The 23,064-nt window shown below is 39.8% G+C and overlaps 3 protein-coding genes across 5 annotated transcripts; 2 read left to right on the top strand and 1 right to left on the bottom strand.

Annotated features, from left to right (window-relative positions):
• The first annotated feature begins 1,190 nt into the window (after positions 1 to 1,190).
• LOC102295559 (fibroblast growth factor 6) lies at positions 1,191 to 6,156 on the top strand. The gene is made up of 3 exons (XM_005923588.2): positions 1,191 to 1,925; positions 2,412 to 2,515; positions 4,324 to 6,156. Exons 1-3 carry the CDS (start codon positions 1,583 to 1,585, stop codon positions 4,498 to 4,500), a joined length of 624 nt encoding a protein of 207 aa, XP_005923650.1. The 5' UTR covers positions 1,191 to 1,582; the 3' UTR covers positions 4,501 to 6,156.
• Positions 6,157 to 9,062: 2,906 nt separating this feature from the next.
• Positions 9,063 to 12,362, top strand: fgf23 (fibroblast growth factor 23). Its single transcript, XM_005923587.3, has 3 exons — positions 9,063 to 9,400; positions 9,483 to 9,586; positions 10,172 to 12,362. The coding sequence occupies exons 1-3, from the start codon at positions 9,166 to 9,168 to the stop codon at positions 10,598 to 10,600; spliced, it is 768 nt and encodes a 255-aa protein (XP_005923649.1). The 5' UTR covers positions 9,063 to 9,165; the 3' UTR covers positions 10,601 to 12,362.
• An 861-nt stretch (positions 12,363 to 13,223) lies between these two features.
• tigarb (TP53 induced glycolysis regulatory phosphatase b) lies at positions 13,224 to 20,034 on the bottom strand. 3 transcript variants are annotated; one of them, XM_005923584.2, is made up of 7 exons: positions 19,936 to 20,026; positions 19,793 to 19,846; positions 19,630 to 19,667; positions 19,413 to 19,534; positions 17,295 to 17,372; positions 17,090 to 17,200; positions 13,224 to 14,276 (listed from the first exon to the last, which is right to left on the bottom strand). In XM_005923584.2, the coding sequence occupies exons 1-7, from the start codon at positions 19,965 to 19,967 to the stop codon at positions 13,842 to 13,844; spliced, it is 870 nt and encodes a 289-aa protein (XP_005923646.1). In that variant the 5' UTR covers positions 19,968 to 20,026; the 3' UTR covers positions 13,224 to 13,841. The 3 variants fall into 3 exon arrangements, with proteins under 3 accessions (XP_005923646.1, XP_005923648.1, XP_005923647.1); XM_005923586.1 differs by lacking the exon at positions 19,793 to 19,846 and having other exon boundaries at positions 19,936 to 20,034; XM_005923585.2 differs by lacking the exon at positions 19,936 to 20,026 and having other exon boundaries at positions 19,828 to 19,929.
• Positions 20,035 to 23,064: the final 3,030 nt, after the last annotated feature.

A 23,064-nucleotide genomic window follows, 5' to 3' on the forward strand; every position in this document is an offset into this window, starting at 1 on the left:
GTACAGTAAGCACTGTCATCTAGATTTACAACTATTAAATTGTTATTTTACAGTGTACAGTAAAGTATAATACTGTCAGCTGTTTGGTTGCCATTGTTCTTCAATTTTAGTATTCCTACTTTAAGTACTATAAGTAGTTTATTACTATAAAAGTATGTCTTCAATACAATAGCCAGAATCACTCAGCATTACTATTGCAACAATGCCCATAACCCTTGCATTGCACAGTAAAGGGCCACACAAACAGTAAACTACATTAAAGATCCACATCAAGCAAAAAATCTAAACACAGAATAACTGCTAATAACATTTACACTATCATAAGTATTTGTGCTTGCTGCAGTTAAAGCATGTTTTTGTTTTGTTTTTTAATGTCAAAGCATTTTCACTTGTATTTACTGAGAATGTCATTATAAGTATTTCATGTACACAAATTATGTGACATAATAAAATAAGAAAAGAATGTATGAACATCCCACTGCATGTTGTTTGTACCACAATAAACGACCAAAATAAGTTCTAGGAAATGTTTATTTATTTATTTACCATTTTCTGGTGAAACTCAATCACTGAACTTTTAAGTATAATTCTGTGTTTGAAATCATATCCAAAGTCATCCAAAAACAGAAGTAAACCTGAGTACCTCTGTTCACATATTTCTTTCAACTCCATTTTTTACGGGTGACAATTTAAAGAAAAACACCAAGAGGAAAAATGTCATTTTCATTCATAATGCCTAAATGCATGAACTCAAGATTAATGCATTGATTGTGGGGTTTGTTTGTTTTTTGCTGTAACTGCCTTTTATCAAGCGTCTGTCACCTTAAACACAATAAAGACGAGATGATGACAAACATGGCGAATCCACCCCTGTTTTTGTGACCTTGTGTTTTCGCTGCGATGCATTATAAAACTTATTTTAGTGATAATTAGAAATAATTTTAGCTTCTCAAAGTTTGACTTCAGTAATAAAAAATATCCTGTGTATTCAGCTAGACTGCGTTTTTGTAAAGGCCACAGCATATAGCAGCTTTTTTTTTTTTTAACCAGGGAGAGAAGCTGATGCAGGGAAGTTTTTTTTAATTATTATTTTGAAATGCACCACAGGATGCTCTTCTTCTCAATCTGTCTCGCTTATTTGACGCTGATTTGAAGGTGCAGCACCCCCCATTACTCCTATCAGAGCTGCCGCTCCTGCCAGGGTCCTGTAACTCTTCTCCTCCTCCTCCCATCTCCTACTTTTTGATGGGGGGTGCAGCGGTGAAGTCACAGTGATGTCATTTTAGGATGTGAGAGTCGGGGGCAAGGTGAGCTGGTTTTGCGGTGAGTGGTGTCCCCCTCCACGGCCAGCGTTGCCTGATCAGAGGCGCGGAGCGGCCAAAGATGATCATCGCCACCGGCACCAATTCAAGCTCCGACGCGCTCTGTCCCAATCCTCCTGCTCAGATCTCGGGCTATGGGGCCTTGATCTATCTTGATCCCAAAATAAACCTTTACCACCACCATGCCAAAGGACAGAAATCAAGAAGAGTTGCATTTTTAGGGCAGGTAACTTTGACCACGTGCCCCAAAGGTAAACTGGATGGCCATTGCGCAAAGGTGCCACTACAGTATGTCCAGCGGGGCCCGGACGCACTGGACGCTACTGGCAGTTATTGTACTGTGGACTTCTCTCTGGGGAATCGTTTCATCTTATCCGATTCCGAGCAGGACTAATGCGACTTTACTGGAAAAGAAGTGGGAGACCCTCTTCTCCCGCTCCTACTTGGGTATAACTGGGGGGAAATCGGAGCTGAACTGGGAGAGTGACTATTTGCAGGGCATCAAAAGAGTGCGACGACTGTACTGCAACGTGGGCATTGGGTTTCACCTGCAGGTGCTCCCGGATGGCAGGATAAGCGGTGAACACAATGAGAACCAATACAGTGAGTTGCATCCGGCAAAGCACTGGACCCAGAAAAAGAGTGTAACCCTATGCGCAGGGCTGTGCAAAAGTTAGAACCGCTCACTTATCTTGCATGATGTTTAATAAGAGGTGTCGGCATGGTTGAAAGTTCCCGAAAGCAAAACCAGTGTACTGAGCTTTGCATCCGTGCAGTGCGAAATATCCTCCCAAACCAGAAACATGACATGAATGCTTGAGCCAGTTTAGACGCTAACTTATTTTTACCCTCCGTCCCCTACAGCAGGGCACCCTCCCGTCCCTCTCAGCACGCTCTCGACTACACTCGCATCGAACATGCAAATAGCTGATAACTGCAAAGGGGCTAATTGAGCAGGGAGAGCATCATCCAGTCGCAATGCACCTGCAAGGTTACACCCATCCCTGCTGCATAGGCCAGTTACTCGACTTTACCCCCAGTCGCAGTGTGACTTGTGTCTTTGCTTCCCTAACAGTATGTTTCGTTCAGGTCTGATAGAGATCTCCACCGTGGACCGAGGAGTGATCAGCCTGTTCGGAGTGAGGAGTGGGCTGTTTGTCGCAATGAACAGCAGGGGAAGGTTATACGGAACGGTACGTTTGTGCGCAACTTCAGAGGCTCCCCCACCCCCTTTTTTCTCTCTCTCTCTCTCCTTGTCACACACACATACACACATATCCTGTTCAGTGTAAGACGAGTTCATATAGCTGCTGCATCCACGACTTTATGAGCGCTGTTGTGTTATTAATATGCCGCGATGATAGGGGGGCTTCCCAGCAGGGTCCAAGAAAGCTTCAATGTTCAAATCTTTTGCTGTGTCAGAATCTGTCAGTGGTTTAAGTATCCTGTTCTCAAGTAAAAGAAGCAGTGGTCCCACGTAGAGTACTCCATTACAAGTAAAAATGCCACACTCACAGTTGTATTTCAGCAAAAGTAACTGTTATCGGAAACAGTGATTTATGAAGTTGCTGTGCAGCAGAACGGCCCACTCAGTGATAATATTTCAGCTTAACCTGCAAAGCAGCTAGAGCTAAAGGTGCATTATTTCCATTTAAAGTGCCCCAGTACCCCAGTGCCATACTTGAGTAAATGTACTTAGTTACATTCCTCGTGTAAAAGAGTCTCTTTCTCATTTTTCCTAAAGCTGCTATGCACAATCAAACGATCTTCAGTGAAATCATGACAGGGAAATTATAGCCAGTCTGTAAAAGTAGGTCAGTTATGACATGCTGTTTAATGCCTTAGATGCCAAATAAAAGGCATCTAAGGCATTAGATGCCTTTTATCTGTGTGTGTGTGTGTGTGTGTGTGTGTGTGTGTGTGTGTGTGTGTGTGTGTGTGTGTGTGTGTGTAATTTCTGTATTTTTAGCTACAGTTGATGTCAAATATCACAGCAGGTCTCTCTTCTTACACTAAAATTTGATTCTACAATATTGTTCTGAGCTGTTTATGTCTCATAAAAATCCTTGAAACATGGACATTTTATAAATCTGAGTCCCATCCAACCTTACAACTTAGTGCTGATGCCTAATAGTGTGTATCTGCAATGACTCTGCAAGCTCAGACTGGCGTGTATCTCACAGTGAAAATGGAAATGATAGTTAGATTTTTAATTTGCAGTTTGCTGTGTTGGGCTTTGGGCTGAATATGAAAATCAAACTTATCACTTGTGGTCATAATTTTGCCCTGCTTAGATTGTTAAGTCCGTATTCAAGGTTTTTGACAAGTTTGGTTTCTTTTGTTAATTTAAAAGAAATTAATAATATATAAAAATATGTCTGTAATTGCCAAAGCCAGTAAAAATATTGTATTAGCCTTTTTTGCTCCATGGTATGACAGCTTCTAACTACTAGTTGATGAAAATTACAATATTAAAGTCAGAATTAGCACCACTGCTTCTACTTGCCGTACTTTGACTGTGCTTTAATGTTAATTCTTTAACCAAGCAGGATATCTACATGTAACAGAGTTTTCTACACATATATATGTACAACAGATCTGCACTTGTAGCAAAAGAGGGTTTTTTTTATGCTAATACAATGTGTCCTAGTAAACACTGTAATGTGTTCCTGTGTTATTCAGCCTTTGATTCCAGCTCGTTCACTTCTCCTTTTGATTAGTGTTAGGATGTGAACCCAGTCGGGAGACTTTTTTTATGAGTTTAGCAGTAAAAGCAGGAGGCCGGTGTCTGCATTTGAAAAGGGCATTTCTTTTGCAACAGCATGCCTGCTCCTCCTGTTTCCCTCAAAGCATGCTGTCTAAGGCAGGCTGTTTTCCAAAGCAGAGGTCATGTGGAAACCATGCATATGTTGTGATGTTCGTACTGCGTCTGTCATGAGATTTACTGACACCCCTCACCCCCTCCCTGCCCCCACCCCTCTGTCCTTCTCTCTTTTTCTAGAGAGTCTTCAAGGACGAGTGCAAGTTCAAGGAGACTTTGCTGCCCAACAACTACAACGCCTATGAGTCTTTTGTTTACAAGGGCTTCTACATCGCCCTCAGCAAGCATGGCCGTGTAAAGAGAGGCAACAAGGCCACCACCGCCATGACTGTCACACATTTCCTCCCACGACTATGAGAGAAACTGGCAATAACTTAACAATTTGCACATGTGGATGTTCCTCCAGGTAATATAGAAATGCATAGTAATGATATACACACCCATGGACTGCAAAAGAAAAGACAAATATTTATTCTGATATATAGATATATATATATAGATATATATATATATGTATATTTGGATAGTTATCTTTGTATATGTATGCCATACTGTGCTGCTTATTGTTTTTATGGACAGGGGAAAGTTGAAGACTTTGCCTGTCCCACTTTACCTTGGTGCTTGCTGCAACTAAACTAAATGTCACTTCCTTTTGTTTTTTGTTGAGATGGAGGATGAGCTGTATTCTGTGCTTTTGGAGAGTGAAATGAATACTTTTTGTTACCTCAAAGAACCACTTTACTCGATTAAGGGATGCATGGAGTTCTGCTCAAATATCTGCTAAGTTTGTTATTTATTTTTTCCGCAAACCTTTAAGCGCTTGATTATCGATAGCTGGCAGTGGCTAAATTCACTACCTTTGCTGCACGATTTAAAGGTGCCTTGGTGTTCCCACTTGTGGCCCCCTTAAAGTTGCATGTAAGAGACACCCGCTGGAGTCAGAAATAGGGCTGACACACCGAACAGGGCCTCAGAAGGGGGAGGGGGTTGACTATCTCTGGTTTATTTTATTTTCTGTAATTAGATTGATTAAGTAATAAACAATCTGTGGTTGAGACCAGAGAGCCGTCAGCCATGTAGACTGGCACAAGGCCACGAGCTTGACTTTGTGGGATTGCCGAAATATAAACAGGGTGGAATATGTATTTATCCCAGCATGGAGAAAATTTTTATTTGAGCAGATAGAGCGCACGGTAGAAATGTTACAGCACATAGTCTTGGACAGAGCTCCCACAGTAAACTGGGATGCGGTTTTTATTTATTTATTTTCTTTTTTTTTTCTGAATGGCAAAGATATAGCTGCTATTGAAAATGATGTCTACTGTCTATGAAACCAATGAAAAAAAACTTTGTAAATAGTTGGCAAATGTAAAAGAAGAAGAATTCAGGAGCTTTTTTTTCTTTCTTCTTTTTTTAAAAACAAAAAAAAACCATACAATGCTGCTTTGTTACAGTTGCCTGGATGAGGCGTTAAGAGTTCAGGCTGCACAGTCGACCATCGATGATGGTGCCTCAATGTTCTCTTTGCTTCCACATTTGTTTTTTTTCCCTCACATCAGTAAGTTTGGTAGAGGATGTGCATGCCCTGGGGCAATTCCCCTGCTTGAATCTGCTTTCTGCAGCAGCAGCACTGCAGTGGCAGTGAGGTGTTGGAGGTAAATGTTTTGAAATGCAATTATAGATGACTTTAAGGACTAAAGCGCGGTTCAGCTCGAGGACTGGATCCACATTCTTAGATTTCTTAACTCTGCATCTGTATTTCTGTTGATTTTGATCTTAGTTTGCTATAGCTGAATGGCTGAGCTAGTCAAAAACTGATTATTTAATAAGAAAAGTTTATTAGAGGTGTATTAAGCTTTGCAGACCCGCTGTTAGTGTGCACAAATATCTTGTTATATATTCCAAAGATGTTTCTCTTGCCTCATTCTGAGAATTCCTGAGAGTCTTCCCAAGTACATTCACCCCTGTACTTTCTGCAGCTGTTTACTTTTAAAAAAAAAACAAAAAAACAAACAAAACAGAACTGACGAACGCTTGATCGTCTGCCTCTGTCTGTGCCTGTGACAGAGGAAACAGGACTATTTAAATCCAGGAAAGACGTATGTGACAGAGCTGGCCTGCTGTCTTTGTTGTTCTTCAAACCTGCTGCAGGAATGCAGATCTGCCAGGATGACAGGCAGCTTTCCACATACCTGAGCTCTATCCCACCCTCCCACCTCTGCCTGTCCCTCACCCCACAGCTTACTTGCTATAGCAAGAGACCTTGGGATTCCAGCTGTAACCCAGGAGCTTCCTCCTCTCCTTTCAGCCTTTTTTAGTTCAAGGTCAGAGTTACGGACCCCGACCCCAATGACCAGGGTGGTCTTCTATATGGGTCGGACTGTCTTAAGGCCTCAAAAACATATTTCTAATAGTTCCTTTTACCTGCAGTATTTTCTGAAACAGCACTACATCCTATGAAACTAGAGCACCACCTCTTTAAAATACAGCCCTGCAACTTGCTGTCAACTCCCCTTTCTAAATAGTCATGTAGGGATATTTCTGTGGAGGGGACATCTGCAGAGTTAATGCAGTATGTGGGGAGCAGAGTCACGCAAAGCCTCACCTCACCTCTCCTGCTGCACTCCAGTCCTTTAGGACAGCTCCCCAGCCATCCTCAGGGCGTGCCCTCTGCTGCTGTTGCTGCTGCTGCTGCTGAGCTCCATCTGCACCCCAAAATTTGAACATGCCACGCTGCTCATTTAATCATAACAGTGTTCTTCTCCAATCTTAAATGGCTTGTTTCTGCTCTGAGGGCATTTTTTGCAAATGCCAAGGCTATATACAGCAAAGCAAATGTAGCTCAAAATGTCAGCAAAACAAACAAAGGAAAAAAAAGGCTCTTTGTTGTCATTGATGAGGCTGCGTGTCATATCACTGATCTCCTCGGGAGTAAACCGTTGTGAATCTGTATTTTCAGCTGAGCAAGACATGAAAGCAAAGAGCACTTCTCTCAGCCAGCACCCTAATCAAGATGTCCAAAGTCTCTGGCAGCCCCTTATCAAGGACATCTTGATTAGAAACAAGTGTAAGGAAGCGACTTTTCAAACAATATTGGTCATGAAAAACAATCTCTAAAAGAGGGAAAGTTTGTGTCTAAAGCAAAACGCTCACCTATCAGCTTTGACCAAAAAAAAGAAAGAAAGAAATGTATCCAGATTTATCTGTTTTCTTTTCTTCCATTTTCTTATCATAGGTCAAATTTAATTAAGTCAAGGTGAGGAATTTCTTTTTAAAAAATAATGATTAACATACTTTAGCATGCCTGAGCTCTGAATCTGATTAAGGGTGTGTGCTTTTTCTCTGTTTTTTTGTTTTGTTTTTAAATCCTTCTCTATTCCTCTCCTCTGTTCTCATATACCTCACCTTCTGCCTTAGTTTTGGTTTGCTGATGACTGTAAATGAAAAGAAACAAACTTCAGTTATTTGTTTCTGAAAACAGACGATGCTAAGTAAGGATATTAAAGTTTTTTCCTTTTATTTTTGTACGTATGTGCTGTGCACAGCAGTCTACTGTATTCCTGAGATACCAATAAAAGTTTGTTTTGGGTTTTTTTAAACAGCTTGAAAAGGTGTGATTCTTTGTGTAGCACTGGTTAAACTCTTTATCTCTTTAAACTCTTTTACCTGACAAACTGGAGGTGAATCTGACTAAGAAAATCAACTGTCACTGCTCACTTTTCACAGAGCAAACTCTCCCTAATCCTCCTTTGTTACTCTAAGTTGAACCATAAAAAAATCATAGTGAATTCAGCAAAACAAAACTTGAAAGTGGAGTGAACAGAAGTGAAATATATATATAGCATGCCTGTTGGTTGTGAGGGAAACAATATTTTCGCATAGACCTTTTTCCTCAGTATTCTGATTTAATCAGAATTCAGATGTTATTGTTGCCAGAATTAGCTGTAAAAATTTCTTCCAGAATTCTTACTTTTCTATAATAATCACAAAAAGTTCATTAAAAATACTACTATAAAAATGCGCTAATCCTCTTCCCTGCAAGTGAGCAGTATTTTCTAGATGACTTCCACACCTTTTTGCAGTCTAAAGAGTCGCCCCCTGCTGGCCATTGGAAACAGTGCACAATTGAGGCAATTCAACTTTAATACACTTTTCAACCCCAGACAAACATCCGTCTTAGAGTGTAGTAATTCATACAGCAGGTCCAAGTGTAGGAGTCAGGCCTCCTCTGAAGGCCACATGCTAAATCTAAAGGCTTGTTGGCTGTACAGAATGAATAAGCTTACTTTCCACCACTGGTATTTAACATTTCTGTTAATTTTTTTTAACTATTTGGCTGCACTTAATGGTCCTGATTTTCACAAAACTGAAGCGTGAGTTTACTTTAGAGTGATGTTCTGGGGAAACTATTCTGTCACAGTTTTGCTATCAGACTTTCGTTTCTCTGCTCTATATAAGGAAGTGTCTCCCTCTGCTGGTCAAACACAGGGACTGTTGAGCTCTGCAGGTGCGCAAAGGCAAACTGAACCAGCACACAAGTCTAGTCCACCGTGGTTAACCGGTTCTGTTAAATATATATAATAAGTTATTTAATTTAAAATGTACGTCTTAATTATAATCAGTTAAATTATACTATGACCCGTGTCTGGTTTGATTAAAAATAAAATGTAAGTTCCGGGTTTTTGTTTTCCCTGTACATCGTTTTACACCAAACTAAAGCAGGAATTATTTGGTAACAGGTCTAATTTAAGGTGGATGAGTCAAGACTAACCAAAAATAAGAGTTCTGTTGTTTGACCAGCAGCATCGGTGTAAACAGACAGAGGTGGAAGTGGCCCTTCCGCTGCAGCAAACCCGCACATCTGCTTTGGGGGCGAGTTTCTTTTTTCTTTTTTTTTTCCTTTTTTTTACCCAAAGGATGTGAGCAGGAGTGGCGCTCGGGGGGCTTTAAATAGGAACTGTCTCCAAACTTTGCGACAACAGAGCATCTGAAAACTTCCAGGAGCTCGAAGTTTGAACCAGAATGGAGGTCAACAGGCGAATGGGGATGAGAGACACCGTGCTGGCGCTCTTTCTCGCTGTCTTGCAGGGATTTCCTCTCGGGGATACGGTCCCGAACCCATCACCTCTGGTTGGATCCACCTGGGGGAACCCAAGGAGATACGTCCACCTGCAGACATCCACAGACCTCAATAACTTCTACTTGGAGATCAGATTAGATGGGAGTGTGCGCAAAACTACGTCCAGGAGCACCTATAGTAAGATAACTCTAATATTTATGCTGTAGTATAATGAAAGTCTGTATTCTTGTATGATTAATATTCCTTTCTCCTCCTGCAGGTGTGATTCTACTGAAATCTGAAGCAAGAGATCGTATCGCCATCCTCGGCGTCAAAAGCAGCCGTTACCTGTGCATGGACCTGGAGGGCAATCCGTTCAGCTCTGTAAGCAAATAATTAATTTGAATTCACTCAGTGTTTATTTGTGATTTAATCGACCCCACGCATTTCGTCGGAACCTTGTGCTACTTAGTTTTTACGCACAGTGTGTCTAAAATAAATATTCATTTATCGATAAAGGTCACTGTCAATAAACTCAGACCTCAAACCTTCAGTTACTTTTATTACATTTATGGTTTTTATGACGTTTTTCTGCACAAAATAATGCAAACAATAGTCCATATTTGTTTTTCACCGTTTCTTTGACTAAACAGCGAGTTATTTGTATTTCTCTGAGCTATGAAGTAATTAATGTGAGAGGTTTTTTTGTGTGTGTGGTTTGTTTTTCGTGTATTTTATATTTAATAATCCCGCAAAACACTTTTGTTTTCCATGCGATCCGATTTATTTCTAAACGTGGATTTTTATTTATTTATTTATTTATTTATTTATTTATTTATTTATTTATTTTTAATTTAAACAGTTTTTTAAAAACAAACAAATATTTATTTCATGGCATGCATCAAAGAAAGATTTGGTTGGTTATTTCCGTTTGTTTCATTTTGCCCCTCTCACCTCTCTCTTTTCCAGCCTGTCTGCCTTCGGGATGACTGTCTGTTCAACCACAAGCTCCTGGAGAACAACCGGGACGTGTACTACTCCAGCCGGACCGGCATCTTGTTCAACCTGGAGGGCTCCCGACAGGTGTACTCGGCGGGTCAGAACCTGCCGCAGACCTCCCTCTTCTTGCCCAGGAAAAACACCGTACCACTGGAGCGCCTCCTGCTGCACAGGGAGAAGAGAAACCGAGGGCAGACAGAAGAGGGTTCGGATTCCCAGGCCGTGCCCGAGGAGCTGGAGGAAAGGGAGGTGGAAATGGAGACGGAAATAGAAACAGAGGTCGGGGATGACGGACGCAACGTGTCCCGGGAGAAACTCGCGGCTCCATCCAGCCAAGACCCCTGGAACGTGCACTTCTCCAACCCGGCCAGCCCCCGGAGCGCCGGGACAGTTGGCTGAGAAAGACCACGGTAGCCTTCAGTAGTCTACGTGAGTCTATAGTTTAACATTTTAGTTTAGATCATACAAGAGAAAAAATATTAACATGAGACTTCATGGAAAAATGAAAGCAGAACAATAAGGTCGTTCCCTCTTTTTCACACTGACTTAAAAACTTTTTTAGTCACGAATCATTCAGCAATGCAGTGTGTTTATACACTGAATGTACAAACTTGACTTGCAACTCTTTTTGCACAATTTATATTGTCTTTAAATTCACCTGCGCCTGCAGCCTTCTCTTTCCTTTTAATTTAGTTTTCACGCAGTTGTAAATATAGATTTTAAGTCGAGGGACGTGTGTTTTAACCTGTATTCACTTTTAAAATAATATCTTAGGTGTCCAGATGTTCCAGCTGGCATGCTCTCACGCTGAGCATTGATCAGGATTTCTTTCGGAATATTATTTGGTTTCTCTCACAAAATCACCAGAGCCCTTCAAATTAATTACCCCCAAATCAGTGTACATGTGTGCGCAATCTTTGATTTTGTGGTTTCTTCTCAATGAGGTTTTTACAGCTGATCTGAGAAACCCACATTTCAAAAGTGACACTGATGTTTTTTCCCATGATAGAAGCTCAACTTAGCCTGCATCTAGAATACTGAAGGCACCATTTAATGGTTTAAAACAAAAAGAAAGCGATATATATATGACGAACATACTATAAAGTTTTTATTTGGTAGGTTAAGATTAAATATTTGAAAGTCCTGTGTGGTTTTTAACTTCTTAAATTGGAATTAAACAGGGAAACCCCACAACTTTTCACTGCCATCACTCATTTGTGTATCCTCCACCAGTCTTTAATACATGACTTGAAGGAATATATGTACAGGGTAAATAACCTTTACAGATGTCAACTCCTAACTCCAGTTATGTGACTTTTACAGGTGCTGGGCGCCACCAGCAAACACAAAAAACAGTCCCAAAGAGTATTTATTTATTTAAATCCATTCCTTCGTTTTATTTATTTGTGAGACAGTTCAAATGTACATAAAGGGAAACTTGGTTTGTCTTTGAATGTATGAGCTGGGGTCTTGGATGGAGTGTTGCTTGAATTTGGGACAAAATAAAGTAATAAAAGAAAATACGTTCTGTGTTTGTGAGTTGTTTTTGTGCGCTCTGTTTTTGGTAAATCTGTTAATGTTTTACTTTAAAGGTATTTTTCATACCATATGTGTTGATTAAGTTCAGTTACTTTAGATAACAGCAAACAAAAGTTTAACTCTTTTATAATCTTTGAAACAAAGCTGCAAATGTAATATGTAAGACTGATGATCTAATCAAGAAGAAATTATCCAAATATGTTAGCTTATTTATAAAACTAGCCATTTTCTTTCATGTGAAGCACTACTGACGATCGACCAGTCTTTGTTTGTACCTCACTTAAGGTAAAGCAATGTTAGATGGTGCAATGCTTATCCCACATATCTTGAGAGATTATAGATCTTCTTTTCAGGCTTCTAAATTATGCTTGATTTTGAATGCTGAGTGGCAATGAGCTTTTAAAAACTGTAATAGCTCTCTATATGAGGTTCATACTGTAGATGTATTGGATGTAATTTATATGTTAGGATCCCTGTAGTGATTTAGGTTAGTATGATCACGTATGTTAAGAATTTCCATGTTGTATTTGGTGTGTATAATGTGACATTTGGACTTCTTTTTAAAAGCCGTAAACAGTTTTGGGCGAGTTCCATTTCACAAATACCTATTTTATATATCATTATGCTGGAAGTTGTATTTTAATATATTTGTGAATAAACTGAAACTACATGAGAGTGGTATCCATGATGCCCTGTCAGAGTTTGCAAGTTGGGTTTTTTTTTTAAGGATATCTGTTACTTTGACCTACCGAGAGACTCACAACAGGATATTAAAAATAGGTGGAAGCAGCAAAACTGATCTCCCATCAGCACTTAAAGACGTCCAACATGGATTCAAAAGAAATTGAAAATGCTGACTTAGCACCGTAACCGTAGCAGAGGATGTAGCACCAGTAATTCCAACAAATCCTTCAATGCAAACAACAACAGCAGCCGTTTGTGTCTGCCCTCAAATACGACAAGTTTCCCAAAAACATAACACTCCCCCTATTCATTATTCTAACATTATAAAATCCAGTGCACTAACTTTTAGCATTAGCATTAGATTGAATGATATCTCTAAACATGCTTTGTTTTCCTGCTGGAAGCAGCCATCAGTAGATGCCGTGTTCATAAATGGATGATCAACAAAATTACTCATGTAGGGTGACTATTAACCCTACACCAGCCTGAATGTTGATAGAAGCCAAGATGGATCAATGCTTTCATGCCGTTCTCATCAAATTCTGATCCCACCATCTGAATGTGGCAGCAGAAATGGACTCATCAGACCAGATGACTCCAATCTTCTCTGGTCTCATTTTGGTGAACTGTGAAAATTGTAGCCTCAGTATCCTGTTCTGAACTGGAGTGTGGTCTTCTACTGCTGTAGCCCATTAAGAGATGCTCTTCTGCTCTATTCATAACACATGCCTTTGTGTTAAATTGGTTTTCATCAGGTTTTCAGTTATACACAGCTATTGGGAATAAATCAGACCATGGTTTATTGATTGAGGTCATCATGAGCTGCATCAGCCATTTATTGGAGATAAAATGATGTCAGACAACATAAAAAGATCTTATGAATATGTAGCACCCAGAAAAAAAGACAATACATCCACAAATGTCTTGCAAGTAATTTCACAGCATTCTGTGATTTGTGCAACTTGTTTTTTCCCTCATTACTTGTGATTGTATGAAATGTTAAACACAAACTCAAAGTATCAGTGCTCTCACGAAATATTGCACACAATAAAATGAGCAGCAGCACAACTGCCACACAGGAAATGCCACAATACATTAAATACTTCAAACTTTGGTGTAACACAATAAAAGAGGCAATTTAATGATCAGTTTTTAAACAATTTAAATATGAAAGGTCACCTTACTGGCCTACAGCTGGACAGACATGGTTTCATGATGAAACAGAACTGTACACCGAATCTGAGTGTTGATCCACAGTGAAACACAGCGACTGAGAAAACATGAATTACCCTGTGCAACGTAGCCTTCAGTTACCTGTGCTAGATTAGTGCTTATAATAGTTCCATCATCCATCAGATAGTGTGTACATATACACACACACAAGCAGAGAACATCTACCTCTTTATTTTCTTTTGTGCTATTCACCATCTGCGAGGTTCTCCAGGTGGTCCTTCCTGTTGGTAAAAACACAGCGAGCAGCGGAGAGGACCGGCCCAGACTCAGACTCACTCAGAGTGAGAATGAAGCGGCTGATGCCCGTGTTCGGACAGGGTGAAAACACTTGCTGCATTTTCGCCCCTGCAGGTAGAGCGCAATTTAAGTCCTCCACAAGGTGCCAGATGGCCACACGAATGTAAGCGCCGTGGCTCACCACCAGAGTGTGGACAAGCACGCCCTGAAGGCCTTCATCAGCTGAGCGGCGGGAAGGGGTGTTGGAGGCAACGGCCGCGGTCCCCTGGGCGACATCTCCAGATGCTGAAGCTCCTGAAGAGGCAGCCGGTCCTGATGAGAGGTGCTCATCCAGCATTTGCTTGAAAAGAGCTTTGAGGAATCTTTTGAATCGCAGCTTCACCTGAAAGCAACATGACAGGGAAGCTCAGAGAGCCATTCATTTTTCCATGTAATTTTCAGTCCTCGTACCTACTGTATATTAAAACATCAGAGCTGCTGTGAATACTAGATTTAAAAAAAACAAACAAAAAGAAAAAAAAACAACCTTCAACCAAAAGATCACTGCAGCATTTCCACTGGAGAGATTTGCTTTTTTCATCTTTGGTTTAAAAAGTCAGACTTTGATTTATCCAACTCAAACTGAGTTTATGCAGAAAATATAATATATTTATCTACTGATTTATCAATCAATCAAGTCCAACTTTGTCTGTGGAAGTTCTTAAATTCAACTCAGTATAAAGCATGAACTCACATTTTTTTTATGGATTAATTCATTCATCCTTTCTAGTCTGCCCTCAAACATATTTATTTCTTGTTCAGCCATTCTCTATAAACCCAGCCACGCTCAAACAGAAGTCATTACAGACTTTAAATGATGCCTCCCTCATTTTCATGCTGAAGCAGAAAAGCATAAGAATAGAAAAAAAGTGAGAATGAAGAAACAGAAATAAATGCATCCACCACATTCACAGGTTACTGCCCATAAAACAACAAATGTGACCTCGACCTTAAGGACAGTTATGCTGAAGACCAATTAGGTGATCATGTTCATTTCACCAAAATCTGACCAAATACTATAGTAAGAGAGCAGGACAGTTGTGGGATAAGCTCATCAGTTCTACAATTGGATGAGCTAAAAATAACTGAAGGGGATGAATAATTAAATCAAAAGTAAATAAATTAGAAAATTAAGACAAATGTAGATAAATAGAAAAGAAAAAAAATAGTAACTCCGTTATCATTAACTCAATTTCTTTACTATTACCACTGATGTTGCCATTTCGGTCCTCTATAAATTTTAGGTTAATGTATGAAAATGGCTCCTGAAAAGCTCTAGACTGCTAGAGAAAATACAGGGTGGGCCTTTTATATGGATACACCGTAATAACATGGGAATGGTTGGCGATTTTAGAGTCCGGTTTGTGGCACATTAGTATATGTGAGGGGGCAAACTCCTCAAGATGGGTGGTGACCATGGTGGCCATTTAGAAGTCGGCCATCTTGGATACAACTTTTGTTTTTTCAATAGGAAGAGGGCCATGTGACACATCAAACTTATTGGTAATGTCACAAGAAAAACAATGGTGTGCTTGGTTTCAACGTAACTTTATTCTTTCATGAGTTATTTACAAGTTTCTCTTTGTTCACAGCCATTGACAGATGTGCAGAATTTGCAGAATGGGCAAAACAAAAATTGGAACAGGACCCTCAGTTCACGCAGAAGATTTTGTTCAGTGATGAGGCAAACTTTTATGTGAATGGTGAAGTTAACAAACAAAACCACCGCTATTGGTCTGACACTAACCCACATTGGATGGATCCCTCCAAGACTGTTGGAACAACAAAAGTGATGGTTTGGTGTGGTATATGGGGTACAACGATAGTGGGTCCATTCTTCATCAATGGAAACCTCAAGGCCACTGGATATTTGAAATTGCTACATGATGATGTGTTTCCCTCTTTATGCACTGAAGCTGGCACGTTCCCTGAGTTTTTCCAGCAAGATGGTGCACCACCACATTATGGGTGCCAGGTCCGAGCATTCCTAGATGAACAGTTTCCTGGAAAGTGGATTGGTCGTCGTGGGCCAGTTGAATGGCCCCCAAGGTCTCCCGATCTGACCCCCTTAGACTTTTATCTTTGGGTCATCTGAAGGCAATTGTCTATGGTGTGAAGATACGAGATGTGCAGCACCTGAAACTACGGATACTGGATGCCTGTGCTGGCATTTCTCCTGCGGTGTTGCTATCAGTGTGTGAAGAGTGGGAGAAGAGGGTTGCATTGACAACTCTTCAGACAGTCAATGGCGCACATTGAAACTATAAGGTCAGAAACTTGTAAATAACTCATGAAAGAATAAAGTTAGTTGAAACCAAGCACACCATTGTTTTTCTTGTGACATTACCAATAAGTTTGATGTGTCACATGGCCCTCTTCCTATTGAAAAAACAAAAGTTGTATCCAAGATGGCCACTTCTAAATGGCCACCATGGTCACCACCCATCTTGAGGAGTTTGTCCCCTCACATATACTAATGTGCCACAAACAGGACTTTAATATCACCAACCATTCCCATGTTATTACAGTGTATACATATAAATGGCCCACCCTGTACAAGCATTTCACTTATTTCATTCATTTTAATATGAATAACAACTGATTGATCAAGAAATTATTTAAACCTCCAAAGAGAGGACAACTTTGAGAGAAATTAGAGGATAAATTTGTGTGTTGATAAGTTTACCTTTAAAGTGTAGGAGAAAATTTAAGTGTCTACTATTTTAAGTTGAGTTAGGGATGTTCATTAAACTCTCTACCCTCCCATCCTGTGAGCACTTAAACTAACAAAGGGGTAAAATAACCACCCAAAAAAGTGAATTAGCGTAGTGTGTGAATTTGAGTGGAGGAAGACGTAGCAATAGAAAAACCACAGATGTTGCTTAGCACTGGTCTCTTTTATACCCCAGTAAGAGTCCCAGTATAGGCTCTGACCCAACACCCACAACACTGAGGCTTAAATAAAGGGAGTTAAATGGAAATTCTGAATGTAAAATGTCAAAACAGTCTTTCTACATTACCCTGGTCTGAAGAAGAAGCTTTATAAAAGATCAGTTTGGAAACAGAAGGGATTACTTAACCTGCAATGTCCTAAAATGACCACTGCATGGCACTGTTGTACAAGTAATGGTCTTTAGGCCAGCTGTTTGGACTAACCTGATCTAAAGTCTCTCCTCCCGGTGGTGTGTAGTCACGGCACGACTGGCCTGCAGCATTCGCCATGTTCTTCAAATACTCTTTGTGACGCCCTTCAGCGACACCAAAACCCTGTGCCAACACAAAGAGCCCCAGTTTAGGGCTCCCATACAGCTATGTGTAACACTTTAACATGTGGAAGCAGCAGAACGTAAACAGATCTTACTCGCTCTCTGAGTAGCGGCTCCAAAACCATTTCCATGCCAGAGCAATGACTGTTGTTCCTCAGAATTATCTCTGCTGTCTGAAGAAGGAAACACAATCAGTCACTCATACACTGTTAATGAAAAAGACATGAATCTCAGCATAGCCATTTCTACAGATCCTGTGTTGTATTTCTCCATAACCAGATGACATTTCATTAGTTAAACATTTGATGCTGATGGGAAGTACGTGTGGCATCACTTAGTCATGTAACTGTTCACATCAGTTATTACAGCTTTGTAGTTACCTTAACTGTGAGGAAAACCGCTGAAGTGGCAGTTGGCCAGATGATAACCTATGACAGCCTCCACATGGAGGTCACTGCTGTCTGATCAGAGTGCTGTACGGAAGCATGTTTATGTCAAGTTGAGTGGAGGAGAAAAGCATGGTAGGAAAAGGTACAAAAGCAACAAACTACAAGACTACATTCATGAGTGGATTGTCAAGAAAACATCCATTTATGGACTTCACGAGAAGTGGACTGAGGCTAGTGTCAGAGCATTGAGAGCGAGCACGCACAGATGTTTTCAGGATAGGAGCTGCAACTTTCGCAGTCCTAGTATCAAGCACTCCTGTCCTGAACCAGATATGACATCAGTGGAGTCTTACTTGAGCTAAGGAGAAAGATAACTGGAACCTTTATGAACGTTAAGTAAATGTATAAATTTCATTTGGAAATCAGGATCCTGGAGTCTAGAGGAAGCAGAGCAGAGGCTCAGAATCAAAGGTTTTTGAAGTCCAGTGCGAAGTTTCTGTACTTTGTGATGATTTGGGTTTACATGGCGTCTGCTTTTCTTTGTGGTGGTTGGTCCGCTGCGTTTTATCAAATCCAAAGTCAATGCAGCGTCTACCAGGAGATTTCAGAGCACTCCGTGCTTGTGTCTGCTGATAAGCATTATGGAGACAATGGTTCATTTTCACAGCAGGACTTAGAATCTGCAAAAGATCCCAGTTATTTGGAACATGAATAGCTGCCTGTGTCAAGAAATCAATCCATTGGTGTCCCCTGAATCTTGAGCAGTGCCAGTTACAGTCTTAAGAAAGACAATACACCCTAAAAACAACCTTACTGGTCCCATATGAATTAACATGGTAAGTAGAAGCCAGGTGCTTCTATGCTTCTTCTGTACAAAAGCACAAGTTTTGGCAGGTTGCTGGTTCAGCGTTAATCTTCCCAGGAGTGGACGTCCCAGCAAAGTCACCCCAAAATCAGACCATGCAATGCTCAGAGAAACCGCAACCCCCCCCCCCAAAAAAAAACCAGGATCTATATCTCAGACTCTACGGGCCTCACTTAGCATGTTAAAGGTTAAAGTTCATGGCGGTAAATTGAAAAAAGACTGAACAAGTGAGGGGAAAAGGCGCCTCTCTATAAAAAGTTACATCGGAACAAACCAAAGATGACACCAATGTGGAGATTTTTGGCCATAATGCAACAGCACAACCAACACAGCATATCACTATGTTGTGGGACTGTTTGCTTTGCAATAATTCTAGCAGCAATATTTTAAAGTACAGTGCAAGTGGCAGGAAAGCAGGTGCTGTAGTGGAATAGTAAAATTTGCCTAATAAGGTTTGTAAGTGTGTGAACTGACCTGGATATATCTGTTTGGCAACCTTAATAAAAGCTAAGCAAAGGTGCTTCAGTGCTTCCTTTAGCCGTTACAAAAGGAAAGATGATAACTCCATCGAAAAATTCACACCATCCAAACATCTTAAAAAAAAATTCAACATACCTGTCACAGATTGATGTCAATGAACAGTTTCTATTTCATACCATAACCTGCTGATGGATTAAACTATAAACATTATGCTGCTGTAATAAAATCTGCTTCTTATCCATTTGATTCTTTGCATAAAGAATATAGGCTTATATTTTAAAAAGTGCTATAAATAAATACTGTGAGCCATGTTAAAATGATCAAAGTGGATTAAAAGTTAATGGTAAATAGATCAGTAAAAGGAGCTAAAGTGTTGGACTATTTTTCATTGATGTCATCTCTACAGCAAGAAATGTGCCACCTCTGTCACAGTCATTTTCCTCCCATGGTGCCCCAAAAAGTGCACCTGAGTGCCTCACCTGTACAGCTCGTTGCAGGTTACTGACAAACACTTTGGTAAACGCGATGTCTTTGAGGTATTGTCCTGCTGCCTCAGCCTGCTGCACACCTGTCTCTGACAGCAGCGTGTCCACACCTTGACCTGAGATCACAAATTACAGACCGTCCAAACACACAGGTGCAGTTAGATGTGAAAGGTAAACACGTGATTACATCTGTTGTTATAACGTGAATCACCTTGCAGCAGCTTTTCCCTGTTGTACTGCGTTTCCCCACTGTGTAGATACAGAACAACAAATCCGAGTTAGACGACTCATATAAACATCTCCTCAAAAAAAACTAAAACAGAGCACAAACGTTAAAGGTGCCTAAGTCTCCTATTGCTCAAAGTCAGCCGCACAGGCACACATGTAGCCACACAGCATGCTGCAACACCTGACAGGACACGCAGGCTCTATAGGAGACACCAACATCAGCAAATCACTCATCTTCAAGTCAGGTGAAAGTATGAAACAACAATTAAGTCGCTAAATTACTACTTACTGTCGTACGAACGTTAAACTGAACGTAAACATTTTCAGCAGCCGCTCTCGCACTACTTCCTGTTTGGTTCGGCTGCAGTTGTGCGTGACGTTTCTTCCTACGTCATGACGCATTGCAGTGCTGCGTAACTGTAAATAATTTTTTAAAAATCTCAGCGAGGGCATGGGTGTCCCCGTTTCCCCTCTAAAAAGCGCGACACAAATAAAATAAAATAAAATAAAATAAAATAAAATAAAATAAACGCTATCCAGTCGGAATTTTCCCCCACAGCACATAATTTAGCAAGACATTAAGGATGAGCGCTTTGGAGGGCCACGAGTGACAAAATGGATTAAATATATTATTAAATAGTTAATGCGTCATTAATTAAATAAAATTTGAAATAAAAATAAACAATCTCTAAAATGTTTTAAATGAAATTAATTGATATGCAATAATTATTTGCATATTAAACAAACTAATTGTTCCCTATTTTAATAATTTTCTACATATTTAATTAATTATTTCATGATATACGTATTCAGTTTATTTTGGCCTGTGATTTTACTTTAAGCTAATCATTTTGTCAATGCCTTTCTTTACATCAGTAAAGCATTAGCCGTGTTTTGACTAAAGATGATTTCTAGAATTTAACCACTTTAATCACAAATGCTTCAAACTAGTTTATGATGTGTGAACATGAGCCAAGGGAGCTGGAAGGTCTTGCGTACAGAATTGTCATGCAGCATCCAACACTACCTCTAACAGGCCTTTAATTGCACTGAAGGCGATACGTGAAGAAACCAAGTCAACCCCGTTGTACCCAGTGTTGAAGATGATGGGTGTAAATGAAAATCATGCAAGATTCATGCACATTTTTTAATCTCTGTATCTGACAGCTGAAGTAGCATTTACATGACCTCACTGACCTTTATGGATCAACACTCTTCTTCCTCACCTAAATGCCTCCCCTGACTGAACCAAAGCAGATTTGAAGTGGTCAAGGTTCATCTACTCCATGTTTAAAACCTATGAGACTGAAGACAGACTACTATTAACAATTCCTAAATTAGAAGGTCCTACAGTGGGAAGAACCTCTAAGTAGAGAAGGAGGGACAGCATCATTATTTTATGAAATAATGAGGGTTTCAAATGACTAACAATTTACTTTAAAGTCCAAGGCTCAAACATGTCATTAAAGCTGAGATCTGAGCCCTGTTAGAAGTGACCTTATCAATACAAAGGTGAAGAAAGGTTTCACAAATGTCAGGAGTAGGTTCAACACAGAGTGTCTGCATGGCATTAAGAACCAACTCAACCAAGTCAGTCAGATAGAGATACAGTGGCTTGCAAAAGTATCCAGCCCCCTTGAACTTTTGCAGTTATTTATGTCCTATCACCTTAAATCGTCACTCAAAGACATGTATCTTTGACAGTGTATGTATATAGATGTATATATATAAGAGACAAATATTGTTCTTTAATATGTTGGCATTACTAAATTTGGCTCAATGCTTACATATGTGTAAAATGAAAATTTACGAGCTGTGATAACTGTTTCTGATAAAACGAAGAGTAGACCGATATATTAAATATTCCTTTATTGGGTGACAAAATCAGACCATGTCATAACTGCTTTAAGTCATACAGAATAGATATCAGAGCCTTAAACAGGCTGACTTCTGCTAAATGGGTCAAACTGGGCAGAAAATATACAAACACATAACATCCTTATAGAATATGATGTAACACTATAGATCAACTTACCTCAGAATATATAAAGCATATAAACAATTACAGCAATATGATGCAACAAACACAGGAGTACTACTAATCCAAAATACTCAAAGCTTCATAGAACTGAAAAAAACATGGACATTTATTTTAGCTCCATTCTGCTGCTGATACATAGTTTATGTTTCTGAATATTAAACTTGGTACTGCCTTTCATAGTGTTTAACTTGAAGGCCCTGAGTACTTTCTCCCACACTGAAATCACTGGAATGGTAAAATTATTTGAGTTTGTCCTGGTGGATCATAAGGGGTGCAAAGCCTCACAGATGATGTGCAGCAGTGGGTCCCTCAGTTTGTCCTAACTCTGGACACTTGCAGTTGTCACATACTGTATGGAAATCACATGTGTGATAAGCTGCAGGATTCAAACACAAGTGTAACTTATAATTACATGCTCATATTTTATTACACAATCAGAGAAAGAAAAAGAGAGAGAGAGTGCAGGACAGACAGACAGGTGACAGTCTCAGGTGTATACACTGCAACAAAACAGCACAAGAGACAGAGGATTTAGTGTTTGTGTTATTAAGAGTGCTAAACAAGAAGAGTTCCCAGATGGTACAATGGACACGTGTGACTCCAGTGATTAAAGCATCTTTCTTTCAGCTTAACGAGTGAACCGTCAGCTCGTTCAAAGAGAGTGTATATTAGGAACACCCTCCCTCGTCTCTTACTTCTTGACTTCAGAGGTTGCATAACTATTCTAACATTTATCTCAAGAGGTGACCATTAACCAACAAGACTTACTCTTTATGGTGTTAATTTTGGATGTGAGGGTAGTTCCCTCTCGCAACCTTGCTTAATATTGACTATAGTGGCTTTTCCGTGGTTACGCTTAACTGGCTTTAAAATACTTGCTTTAGACAATATAAAGAGTCTTGGAATACCATTATTGATTCGCAGATCAAGACTATAATTAGGCTATTATGAGACATATCAGGACAGCAATCTTCCTGGGTCCACTAAGTACATTTTGAACTTAGGTTTGGAATTGTATTTGAGTTACTTGATTGAGTTGCTTGGTAACCCTTATCAATTTGCATTCATTTCTCTTACACTGGATTTTTAAATACCAGGCTTTTGCACTACGCCACACAAATCTGATTAGCAATGAACACTACTATATTTGATACAATTGAACATCAATTTATTTTCCACTCTTTGGAAAAATTTGGCTTTGGCAAGTTTTTCTGTAAAGCTGTCAAAACCTTATACACAAATGGCAATAGTTCTATTAAAATGATTAACGGCTCCACCCCGAGATTTGACCTGAAACGTGGCTATTCGCCAAGGATGTCCTATTTCACCATATTTATTTTTACTTTGTACACAAATTCTTGCAACTAATATTTCAAA

The sequence above is a fragment of the Haplochromis burtoni genome, unplaced genomic scaffold, assembly GCF_018398535.1.
Source record: "Haplochromis burtoni strain Fernald_Lab_line unplaced genomic scaffold, NCSU_Asbu1 Contig_49, whole genome shotgun sequence".
Classification (NCBI taxonomy): Eukaryota; Metazoa; Chordata; class Actinopteri; order Cichliformes; family Cichlidae; genus Haplochromis; species Haplochromis burtoni.